General features: G+C 40.4%; 1 protein-coding gene across 4 annotated transcripts in view; it reads right to left on the bottom strand.

Moving 5' to 3' along the window:
* Positions 1-2,811: 2,811 nt before the first annotated feature.
* ZDBF2 (zinc finger DBF-type containing 2) overlaps positions 2,812-15,642 on the bottom strand; it is a 41,681-nt gene continuing 28,850 nt past the window's right edge. For all 4 annotated transcript variants that reach the window (XM_046657656.1, XM_046657655.1, XM_046657654.1 and 1 more), the window contains one exon: positions 2,812-14,558. In XM_046657656.1, coding sequence (XP_046513612.1) covers positions 7,598-14,558 — 6,961 coding nt within the window. In that variant the 3' untranslated portion in view covers positions 2,812-7,597. The remainder of the gene's footprint in view (positions 14,559-15,642) is intronic.

Here is a 15,642-nt window from a genome sequence, read left to right as displayed (position 1 = left end):
ATATTGAGGATCAAAGGGGACATAAATTACTAAAAGTTTTAATTCCTTTTTTGTAAAAAAGGGAGGAAGTGATTTGAAGGAAATAGCACAATATGTCAGTAATCTGGATGGAAGCATCATGAGTGTTTACTAAATATTCTTGCCTTCTCCTTTATTTTACAAATTTGTCAACGTGACAACATAGATGGTATGCAGATGTGCAAAGCCAGCCAGAAGAGACAGCTGAAAGTGGGCAACACCAGGCTAGGCCAGTTGCCAAGCTTCAGGGATGCAGAAATGAAAGGCATGTCCCTGTCCTCACAGTGTTATGTTCAAGTGGCAGACAGAGAAAGGAAACTTTCCCAATTCTGTGACAGACCTGAATCAGGAAGGCCTCCTGGAGGAGATGACACCAGAGCTGTCATCAAGAATCAGGGCTGGACCTTTAAAAAAAAAACAAAACAAAGGGGGACCGGCCCCATGGCCGAGTGGGGTTCAGTTTGCACGCTCTGCTTCAGTGGCCCAGGGTTTCGCTTGTTCGGATCCTGGGCGTGGACATGGCACTGCTCATCAGGCCATGCTGAGGCGGTGTCCCACATGCCACAACTAGAAGGACCCACAACTAAAAATATACAACTCTGCACTGGGGGGCTTTGGGGAGAAAAAGGAAAAATAAAATCTCTAAAAAAAAAAAAAAGAATCAGGGCTGGAACCCATCAACTGATGAACAGATAAATAAAATGTGGTGTATCCATAGGATGGAATGCTACCGGCAGTGAAAAGGAATGAAGATCTGCTACAAGCTGCAACGTGGGTGAACCTCCACATCGCGCTGAGTGCCTGAAGCCAGGCACAACGGCCACGTGGTGAAGGCTTCCACTTTTATAAAGTGGCCAGAACAGGCAAATCCACAGAGACGGGAGGCGGTTAGGGGAGTGGGGAGTGACTACTAATAGGTACAAGCTTTCTTTTTGGTTTCAAATGCAAAATGAGTCAAATGAACCGAACTGTGTATGCATTGAGTGCTAGTGTGCCTGCGGTTTCAGTGACAAAAATGTTCTAAAATTGATTGTGGTGATGGTTGCACAGCTCTGTGAATATACTAAAAATCACTGAATTGTACTCTTTAAATAGACGAACTCCATGGCAAGTAAATTCTATTTCAATAAAGCTGTTTATAAAAAATAATTAACTGATTTTAAAAAGTTTTCAGCGCCAAGGAATTTACCCAGGTGATCCAAACATGCTAAAAACGGCCCAGCTATCATCAACTTTTAAAGGGGCCATTTAAAGCTATCATCAACTTTTAAAACAAAACTAAAATTGAGGGGCCGGCCCAGTGACGCAGCGGTTAAGTGCACACGTTCCACTTCTCAGCGGCCCAGGGTTCGCCGGTTCAGATCCCAGGTGCAGACATGGCACCGCTTAGCAAGCCATGCTGTGGCAGGCGTCCCACATATAGAGTAGAGGAAGATGGGCACGGATGTCAGCTCAGGGCCAGGCTTCCTCAGCAAAATGAGGAGGATTGGCAGCAGATGTTAGCTCAGGGCTAATCTTCCCCAAAAAAAAAAAAAACTAAAATGGAGTTTTGTTTTTATTCTGCCATTTGTCATATCCTTGAGTTCTCCCATCTCACACAATCATCCAGTACAGTTAAAAAATGTCCTGGTGGCTGCTACTGACTGTGCCGGGTAGTTTGGGGATACTGTGATGTGTTTCTCAAAAGACCGTCACACTTGTCTTGCAACATTCTATGTTAGACTTAAGATTCTTTCTCTGTCGGAACAAAAAGGAGAGGAACGTTGTAGTTCTGTAGGTTATCGATGTCTTAAGTAGTACACTCAGTATGAAAACCTGAAAATTACCAGTCATGGGGTCAAGGCGTTTCCCTGACTCTATAAATAGAGGCATCAGTGCTACCTCAAATGTCACCTAAATACATCCTAGACGTAAGAAGGCCACTGGAGGAAAGTGCAGTAATAATCAGTTACTACACTGCTAGTCGGTGCAGGGAACTCATATTCGCAAGGAGTCATTCAGCTGGTAAAATAGTTCAGCTCAGTGGATGGTAAATATCACCCAATTTACTTATTTCATTATCTATGACCAGTAATAACAACTCTCCAAAAAAAGTAAATAAACCTTCTATTTTTCCAGTTAAAAAGAGGTGACAATATCTCAACTCAAAAACTAAACATGATGAATATCCCAATTTGTCCTTAGAAAGTCATTTTCGTGCTGTGATAAGACGGGTAACGAGTGAGTCTCTAGAACACTTCGTCTTGGTGCCTCCAACCAACGCACGAGAGACCGTTCCTAACAATGCAGACACAGGGAAACCATCCTTCCAGACGAAGACAAGAAATGCCCTGCAGTGGGTCTTAGGGCAGAGAGCTGAGGGAGTTTTCAAAGCCAGATAGCAGTATCCTGTGTACAGGTTTACTCATGAACTTCTGAAGTATAAGAATTATGTTCGAGTCCCCTAACTTGGCACTATGGAAATTCTCTTTCAGTCTTAACAATTAATGGAAGTGAGTAACTGGAGGCCTGTTTGGTTGATGCTGGGATCCTTGGCACCCACCATGGGGCCAGGCACATAGTAGTGGTGTAAGTAATACTTGTTAAATGTATGAATAAGCTACTGTCGTACATATGATGCGTTATATGATAAATAGAACAGACAACGTTTTCAGTCACAATGGCCCCAAAATTCAGTTGTGAAACAATCTAACTATTTGATGATAACTCCTTTTACCCTCTATGAGATCCCCCATTTCAGATTATTAACAGCTTCCCCTCTAAGATAAGGACAAAGACTGGATACTTCAAACACCACGTTTATTCAAATTGACATCACATGGCTCCCTGTTAGGATCCACTGAGAAGCCCACAGAATTCTGTCATCCCCCACCCCCGAAAAAAGCATTTATTATAAAGAAACATCAGACAAACTCAAAGTGAGGGACGTTCCACAAAGTAACCGGCTTGTACACTTCAAATGTCAGATTATAAAATACAAAGAAAGGCCGAGGAGCCTCTGCACCCTGAAGGACCCTACAGAGTCACAACAGAGCGACCCTGGGGCGAGTCCTGGACCTGCGGAAGGCGTTTGGGACACTCTGCACGATCTAATGTGTGTGCAGAGTGGAGGGTTACGGCCTGTCAAGGCCGATTTCCTGATTTTGATGGTGTGCACTGCGGCTGCGTGGGAGAGGAATCTTTAAAAAGAACGCCCACCACGACCAGCACCGTTGTCAACACTTCATGGGTCTTCAGCACCTGTAGACTAGGATAATGGGCAACCCGGACACAATGCAGTTACCTGCCAGCAAGCCATCGAGAAAGGACTGAGAACACAGGGTAGTGTGCTGACACTAAAAATGAGGATCTGCAGAGCACAGTGAAAAGAGTGCCGGGACAGGCAGCAAAGGACATACGAGTCGCAGACAGAGGCGGCAGAAAGCATTCAAGGACGGGATAAGAGCACTTGAAAAGGCAGACAGCAGGTCGGCCTTGGAATTGGGGTAGAAATCAAGGAAAACAGGTATGAGAGACATCAAGGAAGAGCCAGCCTCGACCTGATGGCTTTTACCATATTCATTATCGGGAGGCCAGCGTTCTGTCACCAGCTTCTTAAAAAACTGGTTATAAATCCCATTCAGCAATATAAAAGAACAAACTACTGATACATGTGACAACGTGACCTTCAAAAACATACGGTAAGGAAAGAAGCCAGACACAAAAGACCACGGATCGCACAATGCCGTTTATATGAAACGTCCGTAAGTAGGCTAAAGAATACAGGCAGAATTAGTGGGTCAGTGGTCGTCCAGGACTGTGGATGGGGCGAGGGTTAACTACAATCCCCATGTGATCACAGTAAATAACAACTCATTTGTAACCCCAAAATTGAGGCTCTATGCCCCAATTTTCTCATCTGCTATTCAGCGGCAATTACAGTACCTAATTCATAAGGGCTCTTTCAATATCAAATGAGGTAATACAAGTTAAAAGCTTAGAAAGTACAGATTAAAAGCCTAGAAAAATGCCCAGCACTTGATAAGGGCTCAGGATGTATGAACGCGTGCATGCATACGTCCTGCTTAAAAACTCAGAAAATAAAATGCATGTAATAAATTACAAACTCAGAAACACGTTTAAGTTCATACTTATTTAAAGATTCAGCAACAAACTACAGTTCATCCTCGATCCATTTCTTAATCAAGGTGAATAGTTTAAAATACTCTGGGAGAACTTTTAAAATATACATAGAAAGTTTAAGAGGGACAGAGGAAACGTACTAAATATATTATCTCCCTAATATTTAGGGTCTAAACAAAGTACAAGGAAATGGTGAGACTCTTCCTCAGCCTCTGATTTTCTTAAATTGACATTTTGGTGGGTAATTCCCTACTTACAAGACTTTTCACTATTTTCCACATTTTCTCTGTCTATGTAAAGTCTTTGATTGAAAATGGATTTTCATCTTATATTTTTACTCTAGTAATTTTCTATTATAAAGAGCAGGCTGTTGTTCATCTTAACAATATAATCCTGGACCAAAAAACCCCAGAAGTCAATAGTACTGAGGCCCAAGGCACCTCCCCCGCTGACATACGTACACACTTCCCTGTTTTCTTGTCCTTTATGATACACGCAGTCGGACTGGAGGCACTAGAGTTCTCTCTCCCCAGTAGGTGTCGAATAACGATATGGATCCTGCCTCCTGAACTCAGTCCTGCTCAGTGACTCTTCCAATATAGGCAAAGTGAAAAGCTGCCGCCCACCGCTCCACCAGACCGAGAGTTGTCCAACTGGAATCCTTTGAAGTAACAACGCCGTCGAATATAACCTGTGTATCTTTGGTTTAACTCTTTTATCACCAGCATCAACATTTATATTCTCTTACTTATTATCTCTAAGACCATCTACAAAATAAACATCTGTTTTCATTATTCTCTAATTCCTTAAATATTCCCAGAAAAAGTTCCTAACATGAGGAGAAAATAGAGACAAATTTCAATATTTGATCAATTTTATCTTGATAACTTTGAAAACAAATTTACTCTTTAAATTGCATTATTAAAAATACATTAGTCTTCACATTAGTTTTACATGTAAATATATAATTGTTTGAATATTTAAATATAGTTTCTCTTTACCAAAAAAAGTGTCACTCAGAGCCCTAGTTATACAAATAATTTAAACGCACAAATGCAACACACACTTTACACAATATTGTCCACATACTGTACAACTTGGGGCAATTATAATAAAAACCTGTGCAAGATACTGAACAAGGACAAGATTAATAAAATATTCATCGTGACTGTAATTTGATTTTTTAGTATTAAAAGAATTTAATGCATTCTTGAATACACAAAAAACATCCAATTGTTTTATCTAATCTGCAAATTAAGCCCAGATGTATTTTTTCAAAGCAGCTCATCTCATATCCTACCGAATTCTGAAAGTAATTCATTTCTAACTTAATTTAAACTGTAATTTTTACAATTTCAGGTTTTCAGGCTTGTCTAAAATAATAATGATTACAGGAACTTAGTAAGCATTTCTAAAATATTTTTTTAAAATCATCAGGACTGTAGTACACTTTTATATTTTTAGTAATATGTTTTAAATATGAACCTTTTCCCTCAAAAAAAAATGGTACTCAGAAGAGTCTCCAATGTGAAAAAGGCAGTAAAATTGTTTGAACTTTAAGTTTCTGATCACTTGAGTTGTAAGAACTGCCCTCTGCATGATGTAATCACAACGGACAGGACGCATCACAATCACCTAGGACGTTATTTCCTTGTGATCTCTTTCTTTTAAACTTACACTGAAAGCCTGAAGAATAGCTCCTAATAGTACATGAGGGCATTACATGTCTACTTCATAGGAAGAAAAGGCACCAACACCCACAGATAGAATATCTTTATAGATTAGCTGCTTATTTACTTACTAATCAGTAGGACGGTTTTATTCCTGAATTAAAATTGGAGGATTATTTTAAACTGGTGGCCCACAGTGATATTTTAAGAAAGGAAGTTAAAATATGTTTGTATACGAGGCAAGGCTGAAGTTGCTTTGCAACTAAAAAATGTAAACATCAGTCCATTTTTTTCAACATAATTACTGTTTCAAATTTAGAAGTAAAGATATTACAACATAACATCATCATAACATACCCACAGATTAGATAATGGCCCTGAAGTAAAACTACATTTGGAAACAAACTGTTACACTCTATCTCGTTGAATCTGTGGTAACACGCTTTTATCTCTGAATTCAGGTACACTGATCTAGTTTCAGCAAAATACGGTTTATACAGTACAGATGAAAACCATGCTTCCCTTTAACATTAATGACGGAAAAGGGCCCCAGGGCCTTGGCTTAACAGGGTAATAGGACGCACCCATCCGGCTCAGCTGTCCTTGAATAAAAGATCTAAACAGATCCCGGGGACCTCAGGCCCAAAGCTGCACATCTAACATCTTTTATGTGAACCAATCAGTTAGCAAGTCTAAGGAATGCCAAAATCATGTGCAAATACATCGGTTTTCACTTGCAAAATGGGCCTCCACTTAGGTTATTAGTTTTATTAGATCTTTCGAAACATTAAGATTATAAATAATTTGTTGATAACAACAATTAATAGTCTGCCCAAATCACCAAACCAATAATTTCAGTTCAAACCATGAAAAAATGACATGGTAATATATAAAATATTTTTAAGAGAGAAGGCCATAAGATAACCCGGACTTTCATACCAAGCCGCCAACCCTTCTGGAGGAGGGAATAGCGGAGGGGACGAGCCTCGCCTCACTAGCAAGGTCTTTTCCCTACCATCTAAGACCGTCGACCCCAGGAAAGCCTTCAGAGGTTGTATGTGTGCAAATGTCCACAGGCGGAAAGTCAGAGCCGTGCAGGTGCAGCTGCAGTGAGGCAGGATGGTTTATGTGACGTACATACCCGCCCAGCAGCTTTAAAACTGCATTAAAGGCTACGGAATCCCACTCTCTGGAATGCTTTTAAAAGAAGGATAAATTATATTTTGTTTGTGATTATTTAAGTGATCCCTACTCAAAAGCTGAGATAATTTATTTTTTCCTTTTTAATTATCCAGTTAGAACGTGACATTGACAATGTCACTCTGAAACACACAGAATAGACGTCCATATTCATTTGTTCCAATTTTTAAAAAGTAAAAATAACATTTAATGTTTGTCATATTCATTCTTGCTATATTACACCCTGCTGGCAAGAGAGGTACAATGATAACAAATAAATGGACATGATTTGACGGAGAAAATTGTATATACTGCGCTAAATTATGGGATATAAACTAAGATGAAGCTCTTCCACAGCAAACAGATGAAAGGTGCTTTGGAATCTTTAAACAAAGGACCTTAAACACTAATTTTAAATGAATATAAAAGTTCCCAACAACAATTTCTATAGCAAAATAGTTGAAGGTTAATTTTTTCACCCAAGTTAGGGGAGCTATGTGCCCCGAGTACCCAATACCCTCTAACCGCAGGATTGAACCCTCACCAGCCTCAACACAGACACTTCCCGTCCGCCTCGTCACCTCACTGTCTCCCTGATACCCGAGACCTCATTTATATGGCACCTGAGAACATAAACTTCTCAAAGCATATATTCTAACTGGTCTAGGAGGCTTTCTTCCTTTTCTTCCAGAACGTTTTTTACCATTCCTCTTACTTGCCGCAGCACTGGAAGGATCCTGCACGGGCTGCTTGCGAGAAGGGCTCGCTGTAGGTCTCACGTGCTCCTCAGCCCCAGAGGACGGAACCGAGGAGTCCAAAAGCATCTGGGCTGCTCTCTTCCTCTTTGTTAACCCACTGACATCCAATGTTTTCTTCTTAAGATGCGTTCTAAGAAAAGTACTTCTGGACTGATATTTATGGCGCAAAAAAACAGAGTATTTTGAAATGTACTTTTTAATTATATCATTTAGTTTGGTGCGAATCCAAATTGAATGTTGTTCTGAAGTGATTCTCCTTCCTTGCTGGAGAACAATTGGTCCATAAGCCTTCTGGGGAAAACCTGGCTTATCATGAGTTGTCACCTTTCTTCTCTGAATTTTCTTTTTACTTTCTAAACACTTATTTGTAACCGATTTTGGAGCAATTTTGGCAGCATCACAATTTAAAAGAGTTAATTGGAAATTACTTTCCTCGGGAACATCACTAGCATTCAAAATCTCTGATTTTTCCAGAAACACAGAAGGTCCACTGGCCCTCTGATGTGACATTAATCCATGTCTTACTGACACAAAATATGCTGAGGCAGAACTTTGCCCACGAGCACCATCATCTTCTGCACTGGAGTTTAGGTCACTAAAAGGAACGCGGACGTGGTTAGTCCTGTGTGACTTTGGCACGTCTAGGTTCAGAGAAGGATCAATTATAATTTGCTTACTCAATGGGTCATAATAACTAAAGGAACTCTGTTTATATCTGTAGCGTATGCTAATATTCCGATTATTTACATCCCTTTGGCGCCTCATTTTAGACAAGTTGAAGGATTCACCTTCCTTCAGCTTCATATTTGAAGAAAGAACATAGACTAAGGCATTGGGCTGCAAAGGCTTCATAACTTGAACATATGAATCAGGAAATTCAACTGTTCCAATTTTGACTTTTTTTGTTTTTCTGTCCTTCCTTACTGGCGAGTCTTCATCTTCTCTAATGAATTTTCTTTTCGTCGCTGGGTGTCTCATGAGATTGGTTTGAGTTCCATGGCTGACTTTGACAGCCTGGCATCGAGACGCCACTCGCCATGTTTGCTCAGAAGGCATCTTTGCTGTAGAATGATGGCTAGGTTTATGGAAGGCCACTGAAAAGGCATCAAGATCCAAAACACCACCTGCATTAGCATCACATTCTGAGAGAACTTGAATTGATGCAGTGTCCTGATCGAGGTCAGCCCAGGTACTCTTTTTTCCTTCATTCAAGTTTTTTTTTTTAATGTTCCTGGTTTCACAGTCATCATCGAAGTAACAATGGAAACGGCCTTCCTTAAATTCCTTCACAAGAGCATTAATTTTTATGTCATCTTCTCTCATTATTTGAGACCATGTTTTCCCCACAAATGAAGGAGGGACATGAGGCAAGTCTTCAAGAACTGGTTCATCAGGATTATCTTCCATGATCCCTTTTGCTTCTTCCAAGTTCCTTATAGAATCAACTACAGGAACAGGGCTCAAATGGGAATTATGATTCGTTTCTTTCGTGTCAAAAGACAGCTTCTTATTAACAACTTCTTGAGTCTGGTCAGTGTCAGACCGAAGAGAGGGATCACACTGAAAATTCACTGCAGAACCACAAGGTTCATAGCACATACTTCCTAGATCTGTAGGTTTTAACTTCAAAAGGTTTTCTGTATCCGTCATTTGATGGGTCGCTGACTCAGGATAGGCCTTACAATCCATTGCAGAAACACTAGATTCACGGTTCTTATCTTTTAGGCCAATATTTTCCAGATCTTTCCAAAGGCTGACTTCTTTGTCAGCTTTCTGCAGTTGGTGAGTCACGGGCTGAGAAGTGTCTTCCAACCTAAAATTTCTTTTAGGACTATTAGATCCGCAGCTCTTATCTTCTGGGTCAATATATTTCATGATTTTTTTATCAGGCCCTTGTGATTGATAAGTCATGGACTGATGAGAGGCATCAATTTGAAAATTTATTTCAGAACCATAACACTCACAGCTTGACTCTTCCAGAATAATACAGTCTTTCTTCCTGTTTACGACTTTGAAAGTCTCTTTGGATGGGTTTGTCACCAATCGAGGAGGAGCTTCACAAACATATCCCAGGTCACAATCACTAGAGTCACAGCCCTCACCTTCTGGATCAAAACTTTCCACATTTATGCAGTCCATTTCTTTGACAGTCATTCGAGGTGAGTCAATCGTTGGCTTAAAAGTGATGTCAGAATCAGAAATCATTTCACAATCACTACCACTGGTCACCACATCCACTAACAGCATCTTTTTAGGATTTGTTTCTTTGAGTGACACTTGAAGGTCATTAACTACTATTTGAAGAGGGACATCAGAATCACACATTATTTCAGAATCACAAGGTTCACTGGTCCTTTCTTCCATGCCAAGATGCTCTTCCTTCCGAAGGCTTACTTCGTTGCAAACCACTTGTGGTCGTTCTAGTTCTAACTGAAGATGAACACCAGAATCACATTTTACTTCAGAAACACTAGGTTCACCATCCTTATTTTCTAGGTCATTATGATCCCTCTTTTGCAAGTTCATTTCTTTGCCGGCCACAGGAGACTGATCAGCCACAACATGAACAGGAACATCAGAATCATAACTTACTTCAAAGTCTGCTAGTTTATAGCTCCTCTCTGCCAGGTAAACACGGTCTTCTCTCCAAAGACTTACTCCTTTAACGGCTTTCTGAGGCCAGTCAGCCACTGACTGAAGAGGATCATCAGAAGCAAAATTGATTTCAGGATCACAAGGATCACTGCTCTTATCATCCAGACTGGCATGTTCCCCTTCCAAACCATGTGGGTGCTCAACCGCAGATTGAAGGGGGACATTGGAAACGTAAACGAGCTCAGAATCACCGGGATTCTCACCATCCACACAAACATGCCCCTCTCTCAGAGGATTTGTTTCTGTAACAGCCTCTTGAATTTCATCAGCCACACACTGAAGAGGTTCATCAGAATCCAAATTTATTTTAGAATCACTAGGTTCAACAATCTGATCTTCCAAGTCAACATGTTCCTTCCAAAGGTCCATCTCCTTAACGACTTCTCCAGTTTGGCCAGCCACTGACTGAAAAGGGACACCGGAATCATATACAATTTCAAAACCCTGAGACTCATCCCTCTTACCTTCCACGTCAACTTCATCCTTCCAAAGGCTTATTTCTTGAACAGTATCTCTAAGCCGGTCAGCCACTGACTGAAAAGGGTCATCAGAATCAAAACTCATTTCTGAACCACAAGATTCCTTGTGCTTATCTTCCAATTCAAGATGCTCCTGCTCCAAAATAGTGATTTGAGGTTGATCAATTATTGATTGAACCAAGAAATCAGAATCCAAACTCATTTCAGAACCACTATATTGGCTGCCCTTATCTTCCAAGTACACATGATCTTCATTCTCAAGGTTTATTCCTTCAAGAGCGACTTCAGGTTGGTCAGCCTGTGGCTGAAGAGAAACATCAGAATCATGTATTAATTTAGAACCACTGGGTCCATCAACCTTATTTTCCAGACCAATACCCTCCTCCTTGCATAGGTTTGGTTTTCTAACTGCTTCCTGAAATTGTTCCGTCAATGGCTGAAGAGCAGGGTTATTAGAATCAAAACTTATTCTACAGTCGTGAGGCTCACTGTTTGGATCCTCCACATCAATATCCACATCACGGCCACAACACAACAACAGCTGATCTTCCACATCAACATGTTTTTCCTTCCAAAGGGCTAGTTGAGGTTGGTCAGTGAGTGAATGAGGAGGGGCACTAATATCCAAATTTATTTCAAAACCTCTAGATTCAGCACTTTCATCTTCTGGGTCAACATGGTGTTCCCTCAAAACAGCTATTCGAGGTTTTTCAGTCATTGACTGAGGAGGGACATCAGAATCCACAATTATTTCAGAGCCACTGCGTTTATCACTCTTGTTTTCTAGAACAACATGCTCTTCTTTCCGGACATTCATTTCTTTAACAACTACTTGAAGTTCAGCCACTGAACAGTGAGAGACATCGGAATCTAAATCCACTTCAGAACTGCTAAATTCAGCACTTCTACCTTTGATTTTAGCGTGCTTTTCATTTTGAAGCCGTATTTCTGTAACAACTACCCCAGGTTTGTAAGTCGCTGACTGAAGAGGGATACGGCAATCCAAACTTGTTTCAGAAACACTTAACTCATTACCCTTATCTTCTAAGTTTACATGTTCTTCTTTCTGATGGTTTATTTCTTTAACAGCTATGTCAGGATGATCAGTCACTAAATGAAGAGAAATAGCAGATTTCAAACTGATTTCAGAAACACTGGGTCCATTACCCCTGTTTTCTAAATGTACATGCTCTTCTTTATGGAGATTTAGCCCTTGAACAGCTGCTTCAGGAAGCCTAGTCATCGAATGAGCGTCACAAGAACCCAAACTTATTTCAGAACCACTGGGTTCATCATTCTCCCTCTCTAAGTGTACACACTCTTCTTTTTGAATGATTATTTCTTTAACAGCTACTTCAGGTTGATCAGTCCCTGAATGAAGAGGTATGTCAGAATCAAAAGTTATTTCAGAAACACAAGATTCGTTACTCTTATTTTCCAGATGAGTAAGTTCCTCCTCATAAACAGCTACTTGCGATTGGTCAACTACTAAAGAGAAAGGAATATCGGAATCAAAAGTCATTTCAGAACTGTTTGACTCATAACTCTCATCTCCCAGGTGACTGTGCCTTTTTCTTATTTCCTCAACATCAAGCCCGGAATGCTCAGTAACTGACAGCAGAGGGGGATCTGAATCAAAAGTCAGCTCAGAACTAGAGCCCCCATAGCTCTTCACTTCCATGTCAACGTTTAACTCTTTCAGATTTATTTCACCCAGAGCCCTTTCAGGTTGATGATTAGCTAACTGATCAAAAGAAGCATGAGAATCAAAACTTAGATCAGAAACACTGGATTTGCCACTCTTATTCTCCTGGTCAATAGCTACTTCTCGACAGTTTCTTTCTTTAACTGCTATCTGGGATTGGTCAACCACTAATCGAGCACCAGTGTGAAAACTCATCTCAGGACCATGAGATTCACAGTCCATGTCCACAAGGCCATGCTTCTCTTTAAGAAGATTTATTTCTTCAACAGCCCTCTGAGGTTCATCAGTCACTGTCTCAAGAGAGACATCACTGGGTTTATGGTTCTTACCTCTTAGGTAGATACGTCTATCCTTTAGGTGTCTTTCCTTGACAGCCAGTTGGGGATGGTCAACTACTGACTGAAGAGAAACACCACAATCAAAACTTGTTTCAGAACAACTTGATCCATAGTTCTTACCAACCAAGCCAATGTGAATCTTCTTCCGAAGTTTTGTTTCTGTGACAGCCACTGGGAGTGGGTCAAGCACTGACTGAAGCGGGAAAACAGAATGAGCACTTATTTCAGAGCTACTAGATCCATAGTCCTTATCAACCAAGCCGACGTGTACCTCCTTAGCAAGATTTATTTCCTTTGCAGGCTGTCTGAGGTAGTCATCAGTTGACTGAAGTGAGGCACCACAATCAAAATTAATCTCAGAATCACTAGATGCATAGCGTTCACCAACCAAGCTAATATGCATTGCCTTCTGAAAACTTGTGTCTTTAACAATTACTTGAGTTCGGTTAGTAGCCAATTGAAGAGAGCCACTACAGTCAGAACTTACTTCAGAAACACAAGATTTGTTATTCTTATCCTGCAAATCAGCATGTACTTCCTTTGAAAGGTTTATTTCTTTGGAAGTCCCTTTCAACTGATCAGTCAGTGAATGAAAAGAGTAAGTGCAATCAAAACTCATTTCAGAACCCCTTAATTCACAGTTCTTGCCTTCTTGGTCAATTTGCTCCTCATTCCAAAGGTCTTGTACAGCGTCTTGGGGTTGATCAGATACTGAGTGAAGAGAGCCACAGTCAAACTTCATTTCGGAACTCACTAAGTTCTTCTGTTCCAAAAGGACTGACTTGTTAAAAACCAAATGCTTTGTTTCTCGGGTACAATCCAAATTAGAGAAGAATTTCTCATGACGCTTTGGAATGCCATCTTCACAGATTCCTTTATCAGAAGCCATGTCAATTTCATTCGGGTTGATTACTGGATTTACTGCTAATTTGGAAAGAGACTCAAATTTTAAGCAGCCTTCAGTACCCACAAACTCAGGGAATTTAAAGCCAGTTGACAAAGTTTTACCCTGAGATTTTACATCTTCCTTTATAATCAATTTATCTGAATTTATACATAAAGATTTCTTATTTGATTCTTTAGTTTTCTGATATGAAACTGAAGACGTTTCTAGAGGGGATGACAGCATAGGATTTCTAGAGCCCCTGTCCAGCGACTCAGGGCATCTGTCAACTTTGTTTGGGTCACGTTTGCTAACTGAATTCAGAAGGGCTGCTAATGGTAACCCAGTCGTTGTAACAGGTCCAGCACGAGAACGTGCAGGTAAACCACTAGCAGAGGCGTCAGAAACCACTGGCGGACATGGCAGCTTGTGCCCACTGTTTGTAGCTTCACCGATGACGACTGGATTCAATTCTTCCCTACTGTCCCCAATTTCACGAACGAGCTCCAACGGCCGCTGCTGTCCCTTCTCCAGTTTTTGAATAACTGATGGTCGAATTGAAACACTCTGTATGTATTCCTGAGATTTACTAGGTCTAGAATATAACTTTTGAGTAGGTCCAAAACCCTTGGTGGACATCTCTCCTCTGAATCCAGCAGCATCCTCGGTTATTTCTTCAGGAACAAAATCATTAATAGGGACCACTTCAGGAGGTGACACAATATTCGTATGTCTCTCATTTTGCATTGATCTAAAAAGCAAGGAGAAAAATCCATAAAAGTATTCCAATATCTGTTTAAAATGTTAAAATAAAGGCATAACACATATTCTTTTCTTTCTATCCTGGGCCAGATTCTTAGAGGACAAACGACCAAGGCCATCACACCAGGTTGTACACTGTGCATATTTCAGGGAGCGAATCAGAGTGGAAGATGGAGGTGCCTCCACCAACCGCTACTAGTAAACACAAATGGCTCCCAAACACGAGGAAAATGTAAATAAAGCACATATCATTTTTCAGTTATCAGAGTGGGAAATAGCAAAAAGTTTAACACAAGTTGCTCAGCCTAGAAGGCTACGTTTCCTTCAGTTTCCTCCTTGAAAAAAAGGAAATAATCCCATTTTCCACCATGAGAGTGTTTTGAGGAGTAAATTAGTCATTATAAGTAAAGGACATTTAGTTAGTTTAACATCTGCGAAGGACAATTTGGCAATGTCTACTAAAAGTAACAGTGCCAAGAAGAGTCTAAAGAGACATAAGTTAACGTAACGTGGTTATCCCGGGGGGATCCTGAAACAAAAAAGACATTTGGTAAAAACTGAGGAATTCTGCATAAACTATAGAATTTAGTTAATGTATTAATATCAGTCCATTAATGTAACAAATGTACCACATGGATGTGAGGTGTTTGGAAGAGGGAACTGGATCAGTGAGTATATGGGAACTCTCTGTACTACCTTCACAACTTCTCAGTAAACTGATAACTGTCCTAAAAAATAGTTTTTAAAAATAAAAAAATATATTTTTTTTCTGCTTTATCTCCCCAAACCCTCCCTGTACACAGTTGTATATCTTAGTTGCAGGTTCTTCTAGCTGTGGGATATGGGACGCCACCTCAACGAGGCCTGATGAATGGTGCCATGTCCACGCCCAGGATCCAAACCCTGGGCCACTGCAGCGGAGTGCACAAACTTAACCACTCGGCCACGGAGCCAGCCCCTAAATAATTTTTCAATACATTAACACCTAAAAAATACCTTTATTAAAAATTTGAGAGACGCCACAATTGTCTAAGAGGATATGCATAGATGTGTCAGCCACAAGCAACTTCTTT

This window comes from Equus quagga, chromosome 4 (assembly GCF_021613505.1).
Source record: "Equus quagga isolate Etosha38 chromosome 4, UCLA_HA_Equagga_1.0, whole genome shotgun sequence".
NCBI classification, from domain to species: Eukaryota; Metazoa; Chordata; class Mammalia; order Perissodactyla; family Equidae; genus Equus; species Equus quagga.
This window is presented reverse-complemented; position numbering and strand designations above follow the sequence as displayed.